Source organism: Balaenoptera borealis (assembly GCF_965194805.1).
Source record: "Balaenoptera borealis genome assembly, chromosome: 5".
NCBI lineage: Eukaryota > Metazoa > Chordata > Mammalia > Artiodactyla > Balaenopteridae > Balaenoptera > Balaenoptera borealis.
Window position 1 is genome coordinate 16,092,788 of NC_138862.1, and position 25,835 is coordinate 16,118,622.

A 25,835-nucleotide genomic window follows, 5' to 3' on the forward strand; every position below is an offset into this window, starting at 1 on the left:
CAGCAATTAGAGAAGAAAAAGAAATAAAAGGAATCCAAATTGGAAAAGAAGAAGTAAAGCTGTCACTGTTTGCAGATGACATGACACTATACATAGAGAATCCCAAAGATGCTACCAGAAAACTACTAGAGCTAATCACTGAATTTGGTAAAGTAGCGGGATACAAAATTAATGCACAGAAATCTCTTGCATTCCTATACACTAATGATGAAAAATCTGAAAGAGAAATTAAGGAAACACTCCCATTTACCATTGCAATAAAAAAGAATAAAATACCTAGGAATAAACCTATCTAAGGAGACAAAAGACCTGTATGCAGAAAACTATAAGACACTGATGAAAGAAATTAAAGATGATACAAACAGATGGAGAGATATACCATGTTCTTGGATTGGAAGAATCAACATTATGAAAATGACTATACTACACAAAACAATCTGCAGATTCAGTGCAATCTCTATCAAACTACCAATGGTATTTTTCACAGAACTACCAATGGCATTTTTCACAGAACTAGAACAAAAAATTTCACAATTTTTATGGAAACACAAAAGATCCCGACTAGCCAAAGCAATCTTGAGAAAGAAAAACAGAGCTGGAGGAATCAAGCTCCCTGACTTCAGACTATACTACAAAGCTACAGTAATCCAGACAGTATGGTACTGGCACAAAAACAGAAATATAGATCAATGGAACAGGATAGAAAGCCCAGAGATAAACCCACACACATATGATGGTCACCTTATCTTTGATAAAGGAGGCAAGAATATACAATGGAGAAAAGATATCATCTTCAATAAGTGGTGCTGGGAAAACTGGACAGCTACATGAAAAGAATGAAATTAGAACACTTCCTACCACCATACAAAAAAATAAACTCAAAATGGATTAAAGACCTAAATATAAGGCCAGACACTATAAATCTCTTAGAGGAAAACATAGGCAGAACACTTATGACATAAGTCACAGCAAGATCCTTTTGACACACCTCCTAGAGAAATGGAAATAAAAACAAAAATAAACAAATGGGACCTAATGAAACTTAAAAGCTTTTGCACAGCAAAGGAAACCATCAACAAGACAAAAAGACAACCCTCAGAATGGGAGAAAATATTTGCAAATGAAGCAACTGACAAAGGATTAATCTCCAAAATATACAAGCAGCTCATGCACCTCAATATCAAAAAAACAAACAACCCAATCCAAAAATGGGCAGAAGACGTAAATAGACATTTCTCCAAAGAAGATATACAGATTGCCAACAAACACATGAAAGGATGCTCAACATCACTAATCATTAGAGAAATGCAAATCAAATCTACAATGAGGTATCACCTCATACCAGTCAAAATGACCATCATCAAAAAATCTGCAAACAATAAATGTTGGAGAGGGTGTGGAGAAAAGGGAACCCTCTTGTGCTGTTGGTGGGAATGTAAATTGATACAGCCACTATGGAGAACAGTATGGAAGTTCCTTAAAAAACTAAAAATAGAACTACCATATGACCCAGCAATCCCACTACTGGGCATATACCCTGAGAAAACCATAATTCAAAAAGAGACATGTACCACAGTGTTCATTGCAGCTCTATTTACAATAGCCAGGACATGGAAACAACCTAAATGTCCATCAACAGATGAATGGATAAAGAAGATATGGCACATATATACAATGGAATATTAGTCAGCCATAAAAAGAAACGAAATTGAGTTATTTGTAGTGAGGTGGATGGAGTTAGAGTCTGTCATACAGAGTGAAGTAAATCAGAAAGAGAAAAACAAATACTGTATGCTAACACATATATATGGAATAAAATAAAAATGGTTCTGATGAGCCTAAGGGCAGGACAGCAATAAAGACCCAGACGTAGAGAATGGACTTGAGGACATGGGGAGGGGGAAGGTTAAGCTGGGACGAAGTGAGAGAGTGGCATGGACTTATATATACTATGAAATGTAAAATAGGTAGCTAGTGGGAAGCAGCCGCATAGCACAGGGAGATCAGCTCAGTGCTTTGTGTCCACTTAAATGGGTGGGATAGGGAGGGTGGGAGGGAGATGCAAGAGGGAGGGGATATGGGGATATATGTATACGTATAGCTGATTCACTTTGTTATACAGCAGAAACTAACACACCATTGTAAAGCAATAATACTCCACTAAAGATGTTAAAAAAAAAAAAAAGAAAGAAAGAAATTGAGGAGAGGTAACTTGCCAGAGATCACACACCTAGTTAGGTGTGGAGTCAGGAGCCAGACTCAGGTCATCTGACTCCAGCTTCTTTACCCACTGGGCCACACTGCCTCAAGGCAGTGTCTTTATTCATTCACTCATTCATGTAACAAATATTCATTTAGTGCCTACCTCATAAGGCAAGGCCCCTACCCTTTTGGGGAAGTCAAATAATTTGAAAGGAGTATGGTGTCATGACAGGCACAGACAATGGGAGTAATGAAAAAATACATAACCCAGTCTGGAGGACACGAGAGAACGTCCCCAGTGAAAAGTGATATCTAAGTGGGGTCTTAAACAAGCAGGCAAAAAAGAAGCTGTGGGGTAAGGATGAGCTTCCCAAAGAAGAGAGAATTACAGGTGCAGGGGGCAGAAGGAGAGAGAGAGAAAAAAAGGTCTATAGGTAACTCTTAAGTGGGCAATGTAACCAGGACATAGAGTAGAGGTGAACGTTTATGAGAGCGGCTGGAGGGCCAGGCAGAGGCTAGATCATGCTCCCCGAGTCTGAGGATGCCCTTGAAAGATACTAAGCAAATAAGAGTAGCTTTCTCTTGAGAAAAAGATTGCTCTGGCTTAAGTGTGTTAAAAGACTGGAAAGTGAGGACCAAGAAGACTAGACAGGAGACTGATCTGGTCGTTGGAACAACAGATTTTGATTGTCTGAACTGAGCTGACAATGGAGGTAGTGAGAAGTGGCAGATTATTGTCCTGTGATGTAAAGCTAGGTCGCACAAAAATAATGAAGCACAAATACTATATGTATGATGAACAATACTTATAACACACACACACGCACCACAGATATATTTTTAAATAATTTTTCAAAAGCATCCAAGAGAAAAACATCCAAGAACAAAGGGATTACATTTAAGAATGAAAAAAGAGAGGATAAATTAGGAAGAAATCATTAAGAATTCATTAAATTGTAGTTACTGCAAATAGTCATGTCCCAGAGTAAATCTCAAGGGATCAGTTTTTCCTGCCACTGATAAGTAAAGGAAATCCTAACAAAAACAAACAAGAAAGGATTGCACAATTTGGTACAATTAAAAAAATAGAGATGGTTGATTCGAGGTACGCAACAGCCAAAATCACGTAGGCACAGCTTCCAGAAATTGAAGCACAGGATAAACACGTGCCAGGAGGCTGCACCCAAATTCCAACTACTCCTGTTACATAAATTTTCTTCCACCTTCCCTTGGCTCATTCCAGCAGAAAACAGGATTCCTGAAATCAGTCATGAGTCCTAAGTTTGCCCCATCCTCTGACATCCATGTCTCTTCATGCCTCTTCCCTCCTACACTTTTGGAATTGTATTTTAAATACTTACTAAATTTTATTGATTTAGGGTGTCTCTCATTTGTGAATACCACGGCACAGCATCACTTTATGTATAAATGGTCAAAACAGGACTAGCTCTTTTTTTAATCTTTAATAATATCTTCTTTTTTATTAATTTTTATTGGAGTATAGTTGCTTTACAATGTTGTGTTAGTTTCTTGCTGTACAGCAAAGTGAATCAGTCATGTGTAAACATATGTCCACTATGTTTTGGATTTCCTTCCTATTTAGGTCACCACAGAGCCCTGAGTAGAGTTCCCTGTGCTATACAGTAGGTTCTCATTAGTTATCCATTTTATGCATAGTATCAATAGTGTATATATGTCAATCCCAATCTCCCAATTCATCCCACACCCCCTTCCCCCCTTGGTAACCATAAACTTGTTCTCTCCATCTGTGACTCTATTTCTGCTTTGCAAATAAGTTCATCTCTACCATTTTTCTAGATTCCACATATAAACGATATTATATGATACTTGTGTTTTCGCTTTGTTTGGCCATGCTGCACGGCATGTGGGATCTTAATTCCCTGACCAGGGATCGAAAAGCAGGACTAGCTCTTAACATCTTTCCTTTGTGGTCCATCCACATTCTCACTGGACTGCCTCAGTGTTAATGAAATAAGCATGGCTACAAAAGGCAGGGCAGTGGAAGGACTAACATTTACTGAATATCTCCTATGCACTAGGCTCTGAGATGGATGCTCTTCATGTGGTATCTTATTGTTTTAGTTCTCATATCCCATGAAGGAAGTGGGATTATCTCCATTTTACAGTTAAGGTTACCATTTAGAAACTTTCCCCAAAGTACTCAGATCTTTATTCCCAAAGTCAGGTCTAGAACCTCAGTCTGATTCCAAAGTCTACATTTTTTCTGCTACATCACATTCTAAAGTCCTTTAGTCTAAAGTCCTCAGGAAAAAAGAATATTTTCTTCCTTCATACTTTGGAAAGACAGCAATAGGATTAAAGAAAAATTTTAAAGAAACTGGTCCCCTGAAAAATGGCAAAATAGGAAATATTTTATAAAGGTCACTTCCTTTGAAAAATCCCAAGAACTCTGCATTTTGTTCATGTTGCAATTTAAGTAAAAAGGTATTTTTTGAACTTTAATTAAGAATTCATTAAGGTATTTTTTAAAAACTGTAACCATATGGAAAAATGTTGGTATTCTTGAACAGAAGCAGTGGTATAGAAATATGAAAATGGGTTCCATAGTCAGACAGAAATCCTGCAATCCTGACTTTGCAATTTATGAACTACATAGCTTTGGGCCAGTTATTCAACCTCCCGGACCATTAGTGTCCAGCTCTGAAAGATGTAGGTAATAGAACTTCTTTGTGTGTTTGCTGTGAAGAGTAAATAATAGAAGTAAGGAGCGTAGCATAGTCCCAGCATATTATAGGTGTTCATAAATTATAGGCATAAGTTGAATATCATTATTTTTTAACTGCGGGTGATTCAACTGTGCAGCCAAGTGTAAAAAGTGGCAGTCTGAACTATTACACATAGAATGGATGGATAACAAGGTCCTACTGTATAGCACAGGGAACTATATTCAATGTCCTGGGATAAACCATAATGGAAAGGAATATAAAAAGGAATGTCTATATAGGTATAACTGAGTCACTTTGCTGTACAGCAGAAATTAACACAACACTGAAATGAACTATACTTCAATTTTTTAAAAAAAAGAAAAGAAAAAAGAATTTCAGTAAAAAGTGGAAGCTCTGCTCAGTGGTTTTAAAAAATACTGATGCCTTGGTGCACATCCAAGAAATGTTGATTCAGTTGCTCTTAGGTGAGGCCTAGGTCCTGAAATCTTGAAAACCTCCGCCGTGTGATTCTAATATCCTGCAAAGTTGAGGCTGTCTGGGATAGAACAGTAGTGGTGGTAAATCGTGGTGGCAGCAGGGGATGGAATGAAGACTCCAAGCCCTCCTAATAGCTTTGACACATCATAGGGAAGGTAGCATGTGGACACCTGTTACACAGGAGGCATTGTTTACTGGTCAGTGCTGGCCAGACATGCTGTGGCAATCTGCCAAAAAGAGGTCTGCAGCCTACCCCCATCCCATGTAGGGAGACTCCACTCTCCCTTCTTGCTAGCCCATACCAGAGGGAAGAACAAGGCAGTGGGAATTTTAAAATTTTTGTTGGGGAGAAGAGTATTTCCCAATTTCTTCCTCTAAGCCGTAAAGAAACAGGCTTATCCATACCAGGGAGAAGATAATCTTTACACCAAAATTGAAATTTTAAAATGAATAAGACTGAGTTTTACATACATTTCTGATTACCTACCACTGTGTACCATATCATTCTAAAATGTAGTGGCATAAAATAGCAACTATTTTATTATGCTTGCCTCCGTGGATCAAGACTTCAGAAAAGCATAATGGGGATGTTTCTCTGTTCCACAGTGTCTGGGACCTCAGCTGGAAAGTCTCAGTCAGTTATTTTCACTAACATAACTGATACCTAGCCAGGGATAATTTAATGGCTCAAATTTTGACCAGAGTTAAATACGGCTTCTGCCTGTTACTTGAGCTTCCTTGCAGCATGGCAGCTTCCAGCTAGTCAAACTTATTATGTGGTCTAGGACTCCAAGAAAAACTGTCAGCTGGTATTTTATAACCTCAGAAATCACATAGCAATTACATCTGTGATTCTCTGATGGTCAAAGCAGTCCCAAGATCACCCAGATTCAAGGAGAGGGAACAGAAACAACACCTGTCAATGGTAAGAGAGTCTTGGAGAATTTTCCGATATTTAAATAGGTCTGAGCTAATGCCCAGAGTGACAGGAAGTTAGAGACTCTGGCCAAGATGTTGGTAAGAGACAACATACCAAGCAGGAGGTAAGATGGTTATACAGTGCATTTGGGAAGGAAGAAGCTATTAAAATAAAAGTTTTATGTTTATGCCATATCCCTTTGAGAATCCTCGATAAACCACTTACAACAATATTCCATATGCAAGAAGAAACCAGAATCCGTACACTTATGTGGAGACAAAAACCAAGAAATCTATCATTTAAATATGACCCGTTGCCACATGCTTGCCTCTCTGCTTAAGAGTCAGTTTCCTCTGAAACATTGACTAATTAAGAATATTCTGAATTAGGTATCTTTTCAAAGTTAAAATAAAAGTTAGAATTTTCAGTTATAAACCTCTTTATAAATCTTATTTGTACATAACCCTGCCAAATATACTGCGATGCGTTAGCATAATTTACCCCTTGTCTCAAATTTTAGGAAAATAAGTGTCTCTCTCAGGATCACGAAATGAATGTACGCAAGCCTCATATTTTAACATATGACCCAAGATAGGTGCTACTTGGAAAGCAATGGATACTTCCTGAAATAGTATATCTTGTTAAAAAAATGTTTTGAAGAGTCCTTTACAAACTGAAATAGACAGGGAAAGCGGGTGATTGCATGCCTTTCCCTATAGCTGGTAGTTGCAATCTGCTGCACTCTTTTTCCTAGAGAGATACTAACTGTGACTCATACCAGCTCCTGCTTTGAACACAGCCCACAGACACTGTGAGCAGATGGGCTTTTTGGCACTAGAACCACCCTTTGCTGTCCACCACAGGTGAGTAGTAGGTACCCCCTTAAATAAGCCACAACTGCTAATTCAAGAACTAGCCAATTATGAACATGACAGGCCAACTCATGGCAGCATGCTATACATATTTAAAGAAAGCTGACAGTCTTTGGACTCTACTTAACTAAAGTAGTTTACACATATTAGAAAATGGTAGCCAATCACTGTATCAACAATCATGCCAGTTTTCATAATTGTATGTTACCTACAAAACAAATTAGGAACCCTTTCTTCAAATAGGTAAACATTGCAAATGAGATTGTAAGATTTTCAATTACGGTGGTAGCAGAAAACACTGTGCTACAACAAAGGTGGGAATTAAGAACATGAGAAAACACTCAAAGAGATGATAGGCCACACTAATTTCAGCCAAATATGTGTGAAGAACTCCAACCCATATGTAAGGAGACATGAATTCCCCTTAAACCTCAAAACCTCCATAAGGGATCAGGCAGACAATTGAAACTACACCCTGTGTAGGGTGTGTGCACACAGTGGGATGGAAGTCTAGGGTGGGAGAGAAGAGAAGGAAGAGTATTCATTTTTTATGGGACACACCATCCATAGCTTAAAAGACTTCTGAAGGATGTGGGGAAAATGGAACCCTCACACGTGCTGGTGGGAATGTAAAATGGTTTAACCATTTTGGAAAAACAGTCCTGCAGTCTCTTAAACCATAGGCCAGCAATTCCACTCTAAGGGTTTACACAAAAGAAATGAACGTATGTGTGAATGTTCACAACAGAATTACTCATAAGAGTCAAAAACTGGAAACAACCTAAATGTCCTCCAAGTGGTAAATGGATAAACAAAATTTGGTACATTCATACAACTGACTACTACTCATCAATAAAAAGAATGAACTACTGATACATGAAAAAACATGAAGGAACCTTAAAAATATTATACTAAGTAGAAAAAGTTAGACACAAATGACTACATAGTCTATGATTCAATGTACATGAAATTTTTAGTGAGGGCAATATTTGGAGACAGAAAACAGACAAATGGTTGCCTGGGGCTAGGAGTAGGAGTGGGAAATTACTGCAAACGGGCAGCTGTGAACTTTTTATTGTTTGACAAAAGTGTTTTAAGTGTCCAGATTTTCATCAAAAATTACGAGTCATACCAAGAACCAAAAAGACCTTCAACCAAATAAAAATGACAATCAGTAGATGAAAACACCGAGATGACAGAGTCTGAAGGAGTTACTTAAAATTTTTCAGTAATACATTATATATTTGTAATAGGATGGTGGCTTGGTGACTTTAGAAATTAATAAATCACTTAACAATTCACCATTTGAGACGAACAGATAAACAAATGGTAGTAAATCTGTACAGTAGGATATACTTAACAATAAAAGGGAACAAACCAGTGATATATCTGACAACGTGAATGAATCTGAAAAACATTACATTGAACAAAAAACCCTGGATGTTAAAAAAATACATACTCTGTGATTCTACTTAAATGGAACACTAGGAAAACTGATCTACAGTGATAAGAGAATATCAGTAGTTGCTTGGGAAACTGGAAGGCTAGAAGACAGTTTTGGATGTGATGGAAATGTTGTAGATCTTGACGGTGGTGATGGCCACTAATTTGTGGCTAAGCTCAGTCTGCCAGGTGTGCATCTGGGCTCTGTCATTTACCTCGGCAGGTTAGTTAACCTTTCTGGGCCTCAGGTCCTTCACCTGTAAAATGGGCATCATAATAGTAGTGTCTAGTGCATAAGGTTGTTGTAATTGTTAAGAAATGGGTTAATAAATATGAAGATGTTAGAGTGCCTGAGAGATAGAACTGTCTAGATGTGTTAGCCATTATTGTTGTTAACAAAGAACAAAGTTATATAGGCATAAGGATGTTTGTTACAGTGGGGTTTTAAAAAGTAAAAACCGGCTTGCATAGAAGTGGAAGCTATGATGCTTTCACCTGATGGAATATTTTGGAGTCATTACCTGCATTACCTGAACATTAGAGAACCTGTTAGTATAACTTGTGGTGTTAATAGTTCACATGAGAAAAATCAGGTAAACATCTCAACAAAGGCAGAAAATAAATGACATAAAATCCAACATCCAATCCTTATATAAAGCAAAATAGGTCAGTTTTTATAATCACATCAAAAGCCAGCATCAAATTTAATGATAAGACTTTAAGTTTTCCATTCAAATTACGCAAACAAAACAAAGGTGCTATCACCACTACTACAATTCATTGTTCTGGAAGCAAAATTCAATGTAATCAAATAAGAAAAGTAAATAAGGACTCTACACACTGGAAAGGAATATACATAATTGTCATTATTAGAGATTATATGATTGCATAAAAGGTTGAACTAAAGTGGCTGGTTAAAAATGTCATTTATAAAAATGAATAGTTTTCCCACATATAAGTGATACTTAGGGAAAAATAATTAAACAAGCTCTCAAAAGAGCAAAACAAATAATTAGGAATCATCTTAAGAGTGAATGTGCAGAACAAATACGAAGAAAATATTACAACTTTGCTGAGGAGACGTAAAAGGAAAGTTGAATAAATGTTCCTGTATTATTATCAATTCAATCTTCAAAGAAAATCAATCAAAAAGGAACAAGACTTTGGGAGGTATTTGACAAAACTATATTAAATTCATCCAGAAGATTAAATACACCAGAATAACCAGGGGAAAAAATTTTTGGAGAAAATAAAATGAGAAAGGACTTATTTTATCAAAGGTTAAAACATAAAATTCCAGGAGCTAAAACATTTAGTGGCAGGACTAGTATATTAGTGATCTATTGCATAACAAATGTCCCCAAAACATCAGCTTACACAACACAAGTTTTTATCTCATCGTTTTTGTGAGTCAGGAATCTAGGCATGGTTTAGCTGGGTTTTCTAACTCTGGGTGTCTCACAAGGCTACAATCAAAGTATCGTCCAAGGACATGGTCATCTCAAGACTCAACTAGGGAAGGATCTGCTTCCAAGCTCACTCATTTGGCTGTTGGAAAGATTCAGTTCCTCACAGGCTGTTGACTAGAGATCTTCCTCATTTCCTTGCCATATGCCCTCTCCATAGGGCAGCTCACAACATGGCAGGTGGCTTCACCAAAGCAAGCAAAGAAAAGGGAGAGGAAGGGAAGGAGGGGAAAAGTGTATCACTTTGAGTCCTAATAGGAAATTGATGGTGCACTCAAATTGGGTAATTTGAGTAGAGTTCAATAGGCTGTTCACAAAGGTAGAGCACAGTGTAGAAAAACAAGCAAGGCTAGTTCAGTATCCTAGGACTCAAATAGCAAGAAAAGGAGCAGATATCAGAGGAGGAAGGTAGGAGCTTGGGAGAGAGAGAGAGAAAGTTTGAGAGAAGAAGCCAGCCTCCAGCAAGCAGACCAGAAAGAGTCTGGGGAGTAAATACCCCAACCTCTTACTGCTTCCTCTTTCTAGCTTCCTGCAGCTGCTCCCATTGGCTGAACCCAGCAAAAAGCTAGAAGCACATTGATATGATCCACATGCAGATCAGTCTCCCAGGGAACAAGCAAGGTGGAGAGTGGTAGAGAGTGGAACTGGAGGGGCCCATGGAAAACATTCTTCATAGCAGAGTGTCATTTTCTAATCCACACAAAAGTGTCACAGAGTTGGCAGCTATCTTAGTACCCCCATTTTATAATTGCAAGAAAACAGAAATAATTTAAATGTTCATAACTGAATTAATGTACATGATACAACAGAATGCTATTGAGCTTTCTTTAAAGAAATTATAGTTTATTTTATTTTCTTTATTTTTTAATTTTTATTGAAATATAGTTGTTTTACAATGTTGTGTTAGTTTCAGATGTATAGCAAATGATTCATATATATATATATATATATATATATATATATCTTTTTAGATTCTTCTCCATTATAGGTAATTACAAGCTATTGAATATAGTTCTCTGTGCTATACAGTAGGTCCTTGTTGGTTATCTATTTTATATACAGTACTGTGTATATTTTATCCCAAACTCCTAATTTATCCTTCCCCCCACTTTTCCCCTTTGGTAACCATAAATTTGTTTTCTATGTCTGTGAGTCTATTTTTGTTATATATACAATGGAATATTACTCAGCCATAAAAAAGAATGAAATAATACCATTTGCGGCAACATGGATGTACCTACTAAGTGAAGTAAGTTAGACAGAGAAAGACAAATATCATATGATATTGCTTATATGTGGAATCTAAAAAATGATATAAATGAACTTCTGAGCTTTTTTAAAAAAGACAAATGAGGAACATGTTTATGGACTGGTCTGAAAAAGAAACCAAGACATTTTAACATGTTAAATAAAGTATGAATGATTCTCTCAATGTATGTGTGCACTTCTAATAACACGTAATGTGGAAAATATTACATTATATAAGAATAAACTTTTATACACCTGGAAATTTCTAGAAGGATACCTGAAGCTCTTAAAAGTGGTTCACTCTAGGGAGTGACGGGAAGGGGGAAGGGACTCTTGGAAGGAGCAGAGAATAGGAGACTCCACATTTTCATTTTATATTACTCATAATAACAAAACAAAACTTACAAGTTTACTTTGGCAAAAACTCTTTTTAGTATTCTTTACCAGAGATGTGATAATACTGTGAAAATACAGATGATATAATATTAAGGCAGGGCAAAATTTCATACACAATATGATTATAAAAATATTTTTTTAAAAATATACAGGGGGAAAAAAAATCTTTAAAAACGAAACACCAGACATTACCAGTGGTTGTGTGTAGGTGGGATTACTGGCATGTTTTAACTCTTTGTATTTCCTAAATGCTTTTAATGAGAATATGATACTTTTACAATGGAGAAAGGAAATATTCTAAAATCATGGTTTTAAACTTTTAAAGAAGTGGAAATCACTTTCAAATGAATTCTTATGCAGAACCCCAATCATAAGAATAATATTTAAATATTTTGTAGGTGAATTTTGAATGTTCAAAGTTAAAAATATTGGGGAACATCAAATATAATAAGATATTAAAACACCTTCAATCTCATTACATAAAGATACAGAAAAGTGGGTATTGTTATCAGTCATCACTGAATGTTTAAAAAAAAAAAAGTACAAACACATTATTAGTACTTTTTTAAACCAAGTTCTGATTTCTCAGTTTTGTTCTTCATTGGACAAAGAAACAGATTCTAGGAAAATTTTGAAAGCTGGAAATGTTAAGTTTAAACATGAGAATAAATAGAATTTTTAGTCCTAGCTTAAGCTGAATAGGTAGTTTAGTTCTAAAAATCTCTACATATAGTCTTCTTATCAGGAGAGAAAAGATGGTTATAAATTGTATTATTTCAAGAGTTTGGATGGAACCCCAGATTTCTAGAATCTGGAAAAGGAGAAAGACAAAGGAATGTTTGTCTTTTTCTTTAGTGATGCTCACCCCCACCCACATAGCTCTCCACAAAGAGTGAGAGCCATGTGAAAATTCTTCTTCTCATTTATGACTAAATGAAACATTAGAACACTTGCTGTAAGATATAATTTTTAAGGGAAGGTTAGCCAGTCTTCTTGGAAGAAGAAATGAAATCATCCAAAAAAAGCACTTTGGAAACTATTATGAAAATGGGGAAATAAGCCCTTCCTCTTGTGAATAAAGATTCAGTGTTACTGTATCTAGTAGCGAATAAGCTGAAAATAGAAACTGTTAAACAGGGAGCTTAATGTCTGTCGATACAAGAAAGATAAGTTTACATAAAATTTACTACCCAAATTAGAAGTTCATGTTACCAAAAGACAAAAATTCTACTGGAAAAAAAATAATTAAAAAAAAAATAAAAATAAATAATAATAAAAAATAAAAAAATAATAATCATTCAGTACTATGCATTCTACTATTTACGTGAACAAGAATCATTACCTCGTAAAGGGGAAACGGCTAACTGGGTGCTGCATGAAATAGCATTGGATAACTTTTATCTTTTATTAACTCAAGAACTGTAGAGTTATAAGGGATTGAGATGTACAGCATAAACATAAGTTTTTCCATTGAGAGATTGTAAAACCCACATTCTGAACAGAGGTCAAAATAAAGTTCACTGCCTGCATTTCCTCACCTTCTTTATCATAAGGATTTTGAAGTATGAGAAAGCTTCATGTGGACATTCTTAGGAAAGATGAAAAAATGTTTTTCATTTTTCCCCTTGTACAATCAATTAAAATATGAATTTTAAATGTAAAGTGTGAATATAGCTATAATTTCTGATTTTTAAAAAATTATTTTAATAGGCTTTATTTTTTAGGGCAGTTTTAGGTTCAAGGCAAAATCAAGAAGAAGGGGCAGATATTTCCCACATACCCCCTGCCCTCACTCATGCATAGTCTTCCAGCTTCTCCATTATCAACATCCCCCCTCCCAACCAAGAATGTACATTTGTCACAATTGATGAACCTACGTCAACACACAATCATCGGAAATTCGTAGTTTACATTAGGGTTCACTCTTGGTGTTGTACATTCTATGGGTTTGAACAAATGCATAATGACATGTATTCCCCATTTTAGTATCGTACAGAGTAGTTTGTCCTAAAAATTCTCTGCGCTCCACCTATTCATTCCTCCCTCCCCTGATCCCTAGCAACCAATGAACTTTTTGTCGTCTCCACAGTTTTGCCTTTTCCAGAATGTCATACAGGTAGAATCATACAGTACGTAGCCTTTTCAGGCTGGCTTCTTTCAATCGGTAATATACATGTAAGTTTCCTCCATGTGTTTTCATGGCTTGATAGATTTTCTTTTCTTAACACTGAATAATATTCCATTATCTGGATGTACCATAGTTATTTATCCATTCACTTACCAAAGGACATCTTGGTTGCTTCCAATTCAATGGTTATGAATAAAACTGCTTTAAACATCTGCAGTTTTTTGTGTGAATGTAAGTTTTCAGTTTCTTTGGTTAAACACCAAAGAGTGCAATTCCTGGATTATATAGTAAGAGTATGTTGAGTTTTATAAGAAATCACCAAACTGTCTTCCAAAGTGACTGTACCATTTTGCATTCCTACCAGCAAAGAATGAAAGTTCCTTTTGCTCCACATCTTTGTCAGCATTTGGTGTTGTCAGTGTTCTGGATTTTGGCCCCTTTCAAAGGTATGTAGTAGTATCTCACTATTGTTTTAATTTCATTTTCCTGATGACATGTAATGTGGAGCATCTTTTCTTATGCTTATTTACCATCTACATATCTTCTTTGGTGAGGTGTCCAGTGTTAGTTCTTTATTTTTTTTTAATTGACATATAGTTGATTTACAGTGTTGTGTTAACCAGTGTTAGTTCTTGGGAAAAATACTCCTCAGAAGCATAGTCAAATCCCTTTCTGCAAAAGCACAGCCTCAAGAGCGGTCAACCTCAAATTAATATCCCTGCATAAATTTCACAAAGCTTTCAAGTGAAGAAATTCTTTCCTTTAGAAGAAAATCTGGGGTTTGCTAAGCCAGCAAATGGCTTGAAATATGGAAACCTGGATTTCAGACTCTGCTCACTCTTAGAAGCTTTGAGCAAGACACAACTTCACTTGACCTCAGTTGCTTCATTTCTAAATCAACAGGTCCCAGATGACTATCACATCCCATAACTCCCACCGACATCATCCCATAAATACCTGTTCTAAGAAATCCAGGTTCAGGTGAAGATTGTTCTGTAGCCTGGTTCTGTGTTTCCTCCTAACATCTTTTCCCGCAAGATCACTTATTTAAACATTTTAGCTTGTTCAAGATAATGCCCTATGATAAACCTATAAGATAATTATGTCTCTTATAGCCAAGCATTCTAAACAGATACCTTTTAGCTAACAGTGTAGCCTACACACTGCTTGTTCTTAATAAATATTTGCTAAAATGCATTAAAGAGTATAATCTGAACCATTTGTCTTCATAATTACTAAAAAGCATCAAATTAAAATGTGGGTTATATTTTCTTAAACCATTTCTCATGAATACAAAATTTGAATTGGGTAGAAATAATAAATTTTAGGTATATTCATGAAACATTTCTCAAAATCATTGGCAAGTCACAACATTATATCTTTGCAGCATACTACTATATTATGTTACTACTCAGCTGTAGTAGCATAATATGACCTTTAATAGGAGTAGTATTCTTATCATAAAATTTGACTAAATATCTACCAAAAAGCTCAAAGTCCTAGGTTTGAAAGAAAATATTAGTAGAGATAAATTTGTGTGCATATTTTTAACATTTGACTGACACCGTTTGGAATGAAAGAATATAGGATTTACAGGCCAGCTCTGTCCCTGTAAGCTGTAACTTGGGGCAATTGATTTTAACCAATGGCCATCACTTAATAATGGTCCTCATAGTTTGGTGTGTGGAGAGTAGAAAAAATACACGGAATCCCAATTTAACTCAGATTTTTGTGCTGATGGCACAGGAAGCTCGGTTCTTTTGTGACAGTTAGCTTGATGGCTCTGAGAAACAGCTTGGGAATGGCATCAAACCACCACAATGTGTTTTGTTGTAATGGAGGTGGTGGAGGTCATTGTGGTTTCAGTGGCTGAGTTTGCAGAGAGTGGGCAGAGAGCAAAAAGTCACCGAAATTTATCTGCCCACGCTCTGCTATAAGGTGAAAGTGTGAAGCTTCTCTGAAGTTGCAAGTGTGAGATCGTTTGCAGCTCCGACAGCCCTGGGTCAGGTCCATGCTTCCAACGGTGGATCTTTTGGATGTTTACAGAAACATATGCCTAAAACAACTTCACCCTCTTCGGCTGCCAGGATGAATGCCCCCATGGAGCAGGTCTGAGCTGTTTTTAGGGGCATGGCTCGGGCAAGCTGTTGAGAAATGTGGCCTACTGTGTACAGGATTCCTGACATAGGTAATTAGGGCTGACGGTACAGTTTTCAGAACTCTCCCAAATTAGAGGAGGTTCATGCTAGGTCTGGTCTTGCCCAGCTCTCTCATCATTGTTTCCTGTCTCTCTGGTAAGGGTCCTGAGGAGATGCTTGCCAAGACGAGCACATGGAGAGACACACTTACCCTAGTAGTTGGCAGATCAGAAACAGAAACTCAGTTGCCTGAGTTTTCGTCTAGCGTATTTCGCAACCCCACTTGGGGAGGGTAAATAAACCATTACTATTTATTCATTTGCCTATGAAAATAATATTTTAACTCTTCTGCTGGATGGAGTACGCATCAACACAGAACCCTTTGCCGTACGCTCTGCTGTGTGTACAGTCTGGCCACAGACTTCTTTTGGAAGCTCCTAGTTTAGCTTCTTTCGATTTACAAGACATCCACGTGGAGGTTCCTGAGGAGCGATGTGTTCAAATACTTGAAATACCCTAGGCCTCATCTTCCTAATCTTTAACACACCGCTCTTAACAAAATTGATTTATATTTTTCAACCATGAAAATATAAGAACTCAATGTGGTTGTGAGTTCTGGAAACCATCCTTCTTGAAAGTACTTACTTTTTTTGAGTCTTTAAAATATTCAAGAATAATTACAAGACATGAAATCCTAAATATCAAGTAATGGGATACTACTTTTGTCCTCCTCCACAATTTTGGGATTTCTCGCTCTTTCATACAACTGCTGATTGATTGAGAGAGGAGTCCCTTGACTTTCTAATTTTTTATTAATAAAGCATGAAAGAATTGTTGCCATTAAAGATGAATCCAAACCCTTAAAGGGATGGTAAATATGGGCAGAGACATAAAAAATATGGGAAGAAATGGGACCCCCTCCACCTTCTAAAGTTCAAAAGGACCCATATGAAATGGAAACACATAGTGTTAGAACAAGAAGGGACTTAGAAAATATCTACACCCCCCCCCACCCAGCTTTCCATTTCATAGAGGAGTACACTGAGGGAAGAAGTTTGGCCCTTTGTGACCAAAGTAGAATCAGAAAATAGATTTCCTGTTTCTTTCCATTAAACCAGACCTCCATTACTAAATCAAGGTAAGTCAACGGTGTTCTAGAAGAAAATCTGCATGCCACTCCACCTTTTTGTTTGTAGCATTCAATCTTGTCCTTTGTTTCACAATGTAGAATGAATAAAGGGGAGATAAAACAAGGGAAATATTGCAACTGGTGAGACATGGTTACTTCCTTATTGCAGTGGGTATAGAAATAAAATATAGGGTGTTCCACAAAGTCAGGAAACATAGGATAAAAAACTCACTGTCAAAAATGCGTCAGTTATATTGTCAAACAGCTTAGTCTGTATTTCTTCAATTTTCAGACCCCTTAAAAAGTATAATGATTATACTAATGCCCTGTACTTCCAGAATTTTTGGACAGTCAGTAGTGTTCTTTTAGAGTTTTTTTTTCCATTTTAGCAATTAGGCCCATTGCTTTAAATCTAGAGCAAATCCACCTCACTTGGAAGCATCTTGAGCCTATTATTTGACAATATAACTAACATATTCTTTAAAAGTGTATCCTATATTTCCTGACTCTGTAAATACAATATAGAATGGGGACCAAAAGACAAACAGCAAAAATTTATTTGTCAAGAGATGCAGTAGATGAATAATGTAAGCTGGCTTATACAAGTGGCTAAGACCTTTTGAAAAATGCTGAATATGTAAAACTATGCTCTGATACTTTTGAACTACTTAAGCCTTAAAAAATACCAAGCTCATTTTTTTTTTAGAATGTGCTGTTTTGATGCTAGAGTTTAAGCTCCCCAAAGGTAAAGGGGTATATGTCAGTTTCATTCACTGTGAGTTCCCAGCAGTTGGAAATGTGTCTTGGCACGTAGAAAGCATTCAATAAATATTTTAAAATGAATGCTACCATAACATGGAAAAAAGATTACTTCGATTTGGCTAGTGAAACAAACAACAACTCATCTGAACATGGAGCAGTAGAGCAAAATCCCCAGCGACTCTTGTTCAAGTATGAGTTGCATAATGAGAATCTCTCTGACCTTGTAAGTTATCTAGAAATTAAATCAAATATGTCAGCTTAACAAAGACACCATGGTGAGTTATCTTGCAAATTCATCTTCTGCATGTCTAAGGAAATACAGCCCCTTTTGACAGACAGCCACAATTCATGGTTTCATGATATAATTGACATAATTGCAGCACTTAAAATAAGTTTTTCTTACTTTTGGATAGCTCTTACCATTCTCTAATGCACAGTGTATATTTTTAGAAGAGGATATAAACAGTGAAGAACAAACATCATAATTATACCAAGTATGTTCACATCATTCTTTTCTAAAGGAAAATTTCCTCATTGCAAGTAAGTTATTGTCAAATATATCTATATAATAGAAACCTAATTCTGAGAGGCTGCTACTTTCATTGGTAGGATGAAAGAAAGGCACTAAGGGAACCTAATGATTTATAAAGAAACTGAGAAAGTGGAAAATATTGGGAATTAAAATAAGACAGAAGAACCAAGCTTTGAGTTTCTATGGTATCAATAACTACCACCTTGCAGTTGGACGTGGAGACTCTCCTCCACCTGCCTGACATACTTTCTGGAAAAGCCTAGGTTGAGGTGTGAGGTATGTAGGCGGGGGCCCCAGAAAAAAATTATGAAGAAGAGTTGTGTTCATTTTGAAACAAAGCAGTGTGTAGATCATAGAAGAGCTACTGCTGGAGGCGTGGGCAGAAAACCCAGGCAACTTGACTGTGAAAATGCCAACCCAAGTGGCTGCATCTCAAGAAAGAGAATTTTATGCTAAATCAATCTCTTTGGGGCATGAAATAGAATCTTTTTTTCCCTAGCAATATATTTTTCCCAAGCATGAGTTGTAGAATCAAAGAACCATTGTTCTCATCTGAGTCTCACCACTGGCCAATGGTGGGGCGCTGGGCAAGTCTCCCTCTGGTCATCTGTTCTGCATCTCCAAATCGGAGAGAACAGTTCCTCTTCTCATGTCTGGAGGGGCCTTTGCACAGGGTCTGGCATACAGGAAACCATCAATCAGTGGTGGCTACTCTTTTTCATCTTTTGTATGAAGGGGTACGGAAATTATTTTTCATTTCTTTTTGTATTTTCCCTTGGTATTTTAATCAAGTTCTTTTTGAAAATATTGAGCTCTATGGGAATTCCCTGGCAGTCCAGTGGTTAGGACTCTGTGCTTTCACTGCTGAGGGCGTGGGTTCAATCCCTGGTCGGGGAACTAGAATCTTGCAAGCTGTGCCGGGTGGACAAAAAAAAAAATATTGGGCTCTACCCAAAGTGCCAACGTGGAGTAAGAAAAGGTGATATTGTCATTGCTTGGATTTGAAAGAGAGTGGCAAATGCAGGGAGTCCTGGCACAGGAGCTGCAGTTCCAAGAGGTATCTCAGCATGAAAGGCAGGGGCACCAAGGAAAGAAGCTGGGGAATCTGGGACAGTTAGTCCTCTCCTTATTAACTGGTCCGTATTAGATATTCTTTTCTTTTCTGGCACTAGACTGTGTGCTCTGTTCATTTATGTGTTTAGTTACTCATTCCATTCAACACAAATGCCAGGCATTGTACTCAGTGTGGGGGAGGGGATAGATAATGGCTGGGAGCCCAAGTGAACTCTTTCAAATCCCAAGATCCAGGAGCGGAACAGACAAGGAAACTGACAAATGTAATGCTGGATGATGAAAGGAAAGGGTTTCAGGAAATGTTCCCATGCAATTCCATTTCTGATAAAAGACCACTAGTTTTGGTGCCAAAACACATGTAGATACGGTAAAATATTTTACTGATATTATGTATTACAATATTTATTGTCTTTCAAAGAGACCAATAAAAAGAAATAATTACAGAAGGGTTTATTTTACTTTATTAGCAAAGATAGTTTGCATATCCAGGAACCATTTTATTTTTTGAAAGAGAGGGAAATTCTCTGATTATTCTACACTGAAATCAGATTCTTCTTCCATTTCAAGTTTTATTATAAGAATTCATCATCATCATCATCATGAAGAACCTAGGGGCAGGACAGGAATAAAGACACAGACGTAGAGAATGGACTTTAGGACACGGGGAGAGGGAAGGATAAGCTGGGACGAAGTGAGAGAGTGGCATGGACTTATATATACTACCAAATGTAAAATAGATAGCTAGTGGGAAGCAGCCACATAGCACAGGGAGATCAGCTCGGTGCTTTGTGACCACCTAGAGGGGTGGGATAGGGAGGGTGGGAGGGAGATGCAGAGGGAAGAGATATGGGGATATATGTATATGTATAGCTGATTCACTTTGTTATAAAGCAGAAAGTAACACACAATTGTGAAGCAATTATACTCCAATAAAGATGTTGTTTAAAAAAAAAAAGAATTCATTATTGCCACAGGTCAGAAGCACCCATCCTCCAAGGAAGTCTAAAAGTGAAGAAAAATAGTTCTTAATTAATTAGTCAACCAATCAAGTAATTCATTAAAATCATACAAATAGATGCATTTATTCTTACATCTCACTTTTCTTCCATCTTCTACTTCTTGAACTCGTCTTGATGCCCAGGTCTCTGGGTATGTCAATTCCTGCATCTTCTGGCCTGGCTCCAAACCACAGTGATTTTGCAGCTGCAAGAGCACTGCTACAGAGTCAGCTAAAAGAAGAACAAAGTGGACTTTTATAAACACCAAAGCCACCAAATGAAATAAAAAGATGAAGTCAAACATATAGAAGCAGCTCACAGTATAGGAGACATGGTTTAAGGCAGGAATCGGGGAACCTCAAGGGAGTTAGTTAGAACAGAGTCAGACTTCATCTTATAAAAGGAATGCTGGTATAGGCCTTCCCTGATGGGAAAACCAAAGAGACCTTCTCTGTCTCTTTCATATGATAGCCCTCAAGGATAGGAAAGATAAATCTGGGGATCACAGGCTTCTGTAGAGAGCCTTGCCTTTCTCATGAACTTACATGTCTGGCATATCAGCCTGATGTGATGAATTACGCTATTCTTCCCCACATTGGCTCTCTTCCTTGTAGGGTGATTACACATCCCAGCCCATTTCCAGGTGACTCAAACTGCCTCTCTATAGGTGGAGTATACTTCTCCGTCATCTTACCAGGTTTGACCATACGACTTGGCTGAGCCAATGAAATGTAAGCAGAGGTGAGAGTGTGCCAGTTCCTAGCAAGCACTTTGAAGAATCACATTTTTTCAGCCAATTCTGTTTTTCTCTCTGCCACTAAAATAGCACGTCCCAACTAAGCACTGCTCTTTTGCTGGTTCCTGGAAAGAAGGGATACCTGGAGTGGAACTGTAGCCACTGATGAACCACTATCACCATGTAATGCAAGTTGGAAATGAAAATGTGTTAGTGTGAGCCCGTGGGATTTGGAGACTGTGTGTTACTGCAGCTAAACTGACTAATACATCTGATACCACAGAGTAGTAGTACAACTCCATTGGGATAAGCATCTCACCTCTAAGGGCATCCCATCCCTTAAGGGACTTGGATTTTATTCTAAAGATGAGCCAAAGGAGATTAAATAGGATTGGTTCAAGCCCTATATCATCTGTAGTCTGAAAGTACCAGGGATAAAAGAACAATGGTTGTACCACGCTAGAAGAGCTGGGTTGCTGTAAGGTAAGTCATAGTTATCCTGACAAGTCATAATTAACTGTTACACATTTCTGGGAGTGGCCAGCAACTAGATCAATCTTGAAGGAATGGGGCATAGCACAGGTTTATATTTGCCCCACTACAACCCATTTCTTGGAATCCACAGCAAGTTAATTTGTCCTCCATTCCTGGAATCCAGAGAATAAACACACACGGTCAGGGCTATTAAAGGGCCACTAAAGAGAAACTACTTGTTTGGGCTCCCAGTTCTGCAACTGCCTTTATGGCCCCACCTCTTCTTTTTAATTTGTTTGTTTATGGGCTGTTTGACAGCTCTACTGCTAAGCCAGTGGCCTCGGGGTGCAATTCCAAATACTTTAAAACTCAAAGTTAGCATGTTGTTTTTTTTTCAAATCAATTAAAAGCATTTAAAAGTATCTGGAGCAGAAGCCAAGAGCAACCGAAGTCCTAACCATCTGGACAGGCCCACAGGGACTGACAGGGCCTGACAAACTCCATCCTGCCAGGACCAGCAGGGAGGGGAGAAGAACTGTGATTCAGAAAATGAGTTGGATGGCAGAAGAGCAGGGCTAGGCAGAGGGGATCTGTTCCTAGAATGCCGCTGCCTAATCCAGGAAGGACAGACAGGGCTGGGAAGCTGACCACAGGCATAGCTGCTCCCCAATCCCTGGCAAGCTTAGCTTGGTGGAGGGGCCCAGGCCTCCTGAGAGCAGCAAGCAATGAGCTGACTGGTGCAATCAGAGATGCTATCTACCGTCTTTGGAGTGATTCTTCAGAAGATTAGTAGCAAAGAGGATTCATTCTTCGGCTACGCCCACTAGAGGGGATGACTCACCCTCCGGGACATAAAAGTCTGGAAAGGATGAGCAGAAAGAACTCAGGGAAGGCAAAGCTCGACTGAAGCAAAACAAGTATTTTCCACGGAAGTCCTATCACGGAGCAGCCACAGCCGGCAAGGACGTTAGATCCAGCTTCCTCCATCAGGCCAGTCCCCTTCCTTTACAGATGAAGAAGCTGAGCCCAGAGAGGTGAAATGACCCACCTAACACCACAGCCAGTGAGAGCATGGCAGAGGCAGGGCTGAGGACCAACATTCCCATCTTCTGCTGAGAACTCTTTCTGAGTCCCCACACTGGCCTGTCTGCAATAAATATAAGGGCTTTGCAGGAACCCTTAATGTCCAATCCAGGTCAGCAATGAGAAGGTGTGACCGCCACAGGAAGGGCTTATGACTCTTGTTGCAATTGACAAGTGATCAGCCCAGGACAATCACCTTTCTACTCTAAATTTCCAAAAAGGATAAGGGGATAAGATATTGTTGTATGGATATTATCTACGTATTGTGGAGGGGAAAATCAAACCATGTGACCTCCAAACCACCGAAACTTCATATTGGAGAATCCTGCAAGTCATCCACGTTGTCAGGGGTACGGAGCCTCCCTAATGAGAATTCCATAAAGCGTAAGTAAGATACATCACCCTCCGCTGGGGCGGGGGATAGGGAAGGTAGGTGGGTGGAGAGGAAAGGGCCTAGAAGAGGAAGGAAGATGAGGGAAGTGCTTAACAAAAACATTTACTGACAAATAATGAAAACAAAGAACTTGGCTGGGGTGGGTGCTCTTAAATTAGGTTTTCACGTGAGAAACGAAGCAAAGGACTCATCTGAAATCTTTGCAGGGAGAAAAGAGAGCTGTTTTAAAACACTGGAGTGGGGCTTCCCTGATGGCGCAGTGGTTGAGACTCTGCCTGCCAATGCAGGGAACAGGGGTTCGAGCCCTGGTCTGGGAAGATCCCACATGCCGCGGAGCAACTGGGCCTGTGAGCCACAACTACTGAGCCTGTGCGTCTGGAGCCTGTGCTCCGCAACAAGAGAGGCCGCGACAGTGAGAGGCCCGCGCACCGCGATGAAGAGTGGCCCCCACTTGCCGCAACTGGAGAAAGCCCTCGCACAGAAACAAAGACCCAACACAGCCATAAATAAATAAATTTTAAAAAACAAAAATACACTGGAGTGACAGAAAGATCTTAGAAATATACAGAAAAATGCACATTTCTGTAGATTTCCCTCACCCTTGCCAGTTGCCATACTTTCGTTTCCTCCCAAATCAGATTCTAAACAACCATTCAGCAAAATATAATACATGACATCCTAAAGAGACAACTTCAGCTCTCAGAAGAGCAACTTAACTTCATTCTACAGTCATTTTCAGGCTTCAGTGGAAGATGCTCTTCCCTGTATCACTTGCTTGCCTTCAGACGGCACCGAATGATGAAGTTCACAGGAGGAAACACTTCTCTGGTACTTGCTGGATTCGCTTAGTCACTTCATCAAATGGCCTCTCATGGTGCCTGTTTCTGCTATGTGGGACAGACTGTAACCAGAGTTTCTCTTTGCATAAACCACACAATAACCATAACCTCAGAATAGCTTTCAGGGAGTACTGAGCTGTGACAAAACTCAAACAACAGTGTACATTAAAGGGTTTCAAAGAATCACTGAGGCATCTGAATCCTTCTGAAAGTGATTATATCACCAGGTTACCTAATAGGGACCAAAACCTGTTTGAAAATTAAGAGAGAATGAGAAAATAGATAGGCAATGTGATACCATGTAACTCGGGCTTTTCCTCTGCAAAGAAAGCTAAAGCAGACACAAGAGGGCACTTGAGCCCATACTCATTTTAGAAGCAAATTCTTTGTAATTCCCTCCATTCTCCTAGTCCCCTCACCTCAGGTCGCCACCCGCCCCCCTGAACCTGTTCCTTAAAGGAACTAAAACCCACCTACAAAAGGGAAAATATTCAGTGGATTGATTTTAAACTCCACACAACAATGCATCACATCTTAGAGCAATACTGATGCTAGGATTGATATTAAAACAGAAATTTAGTCTTTGTCCAGAGCAGTAACTTTATAGCCAACTCTTGATCACAAGGCATGATGGGGTCACAGAGATAGCATGGCTCACACTCAATCCAGAAGCCTTTTCTAGTTTCAAAATCACCCTCCCCAAGAAGGGTGAGCAAGGCTGGTGTGAGAGAAACCAAATTGGTCAGTTGGAGTTTCATTTCCCTCCATTCAAGAAGTCATGATGAAATGCCACAAAAGTAACTGCTTTAAAAACCGCCTAGATTCCCCAGGTTATTTTAGATTACCTCATGGGAAAGAGCAAAATATATGTGTGCTTGTTCATACACACACAAAAAACTTTAACAAACGTTAAAGTACAGATTTTTATAGGCTACATTATCTGATCCTAATTAATAAAATTATAAGTAAATAATAAAAAGGTGATCGAAAATATCTTAATTACCTGGGCTTTAAGAAATAACCTCCAAACTAATCCTAGGTTCGTTTTCTTCCCACTAGTTAAGACCTCAGATAGGGTATACAATGTGAGCTGAATTGGGTCCTCCTCAAAATCCGTATGTGGGAATCCTCTCCACTAGTGCCTCAGAATGTGACTGTTTTTGAAGAAAAAGTCTGTAAAGAGATGATTAAGGTAAAATGAGTTTGTTAGTGTAAGTCCTAATCCAATATGACTGATGTCCTTATAACAAGAGGAGATTAGGACACAAACCCACACAGAGGAAAGACCACATGAAGACGCAGGAAGAAGACAGCCTACTACAAGCCAAGAAGAAAGGCCCTAGGAAATACCCACACTGCCAACACCTTGATCTCAGACTTTTAGCCTCCAGAACTGTGAGGAAATAAATTTCTATTGTTTAAGCTAGCTAGTCTTGGGAATTCCCTGGCAGTTCAGTGGTTAGGACTCAGCGTTTTCACTGTCAAGGGCCTGGGTTCAATTCCTGGTCGGGGAATTAAGATCCCCCAAGCTGTGAGGCATGGACAAAAAAAAAAAGCTAGCTAGTCTTTGCACTTTGTTAGGGCAGCCCTAGCAAACTAATACAGTATATTAACTCTTTCACAGTTTACATACATACCCCAATGCATACATTAGTAAGTCCAAAATTCAACATTAAGAAGTCACTTAAGGGCTTCCCTGGTGGCACAGTGGTTGAGAATCTGCCTGCTAATGCAGGGGACACGGGTTCGAGCCCTGGTCTGGGAGGATCCCACATGCCGCGGAGCGGCTGGGCCCGTGAGCCACAACTACTGAGCCT

General features: G+C 38.4%; 1 protein-coding gene and 1 long non-coding RNA gene across 5 annotated transcripts in view; one reads left to right on the forward strand and one right to left on the reverse strand.

Annotated features, from left to right (window-relative positions):
• Positions 1-493: 493 nt before the first annotated feature.
• LOC309628714 (uncharacterized protein) overlaps positions 494-25,835 on the reverse strand; it is a 62,909-nt gene continuing 37,567 nt past the window's right edge. For 2 of the 3 annotated variants that reach the window (XM_082392012.1, XM_082392013.1), the window contains one exon: positions 494-20,711. In XM_082392012.1, coding sequence (XP_082248138.1) covers positions 20,649-20,711 — 63 coding nt within the window. In that variant the 3' untranslated portion in view covers positions 494-20,648. The remainder of the gene's footprint in view (positions 20,712-25,835) is intronic. The other variant, XR_014244662.1, reaches the window with a different exon arrangement.
• The window catches only part of LOC309628733, a 29,590-nt gene continuing 26,802 nt past the window's right edge, over positions 23,048-25,835 (forward strand). The window contains exons 1-2 of one of the 2 annotated variants that reach the window (XR_014244681.1): positions 23,107-23,169; positions 23,386-23,710. This is a non-coding gene — a long non-coding RNA (uncharacterized lncRNA). Of the gene's footprint in view, positions 23,170-23,385; positions 23,711-25,835 lie in introns of those variants that run through there. The other variant, XR_014244680.1, reaches the window with a different exon arrangement.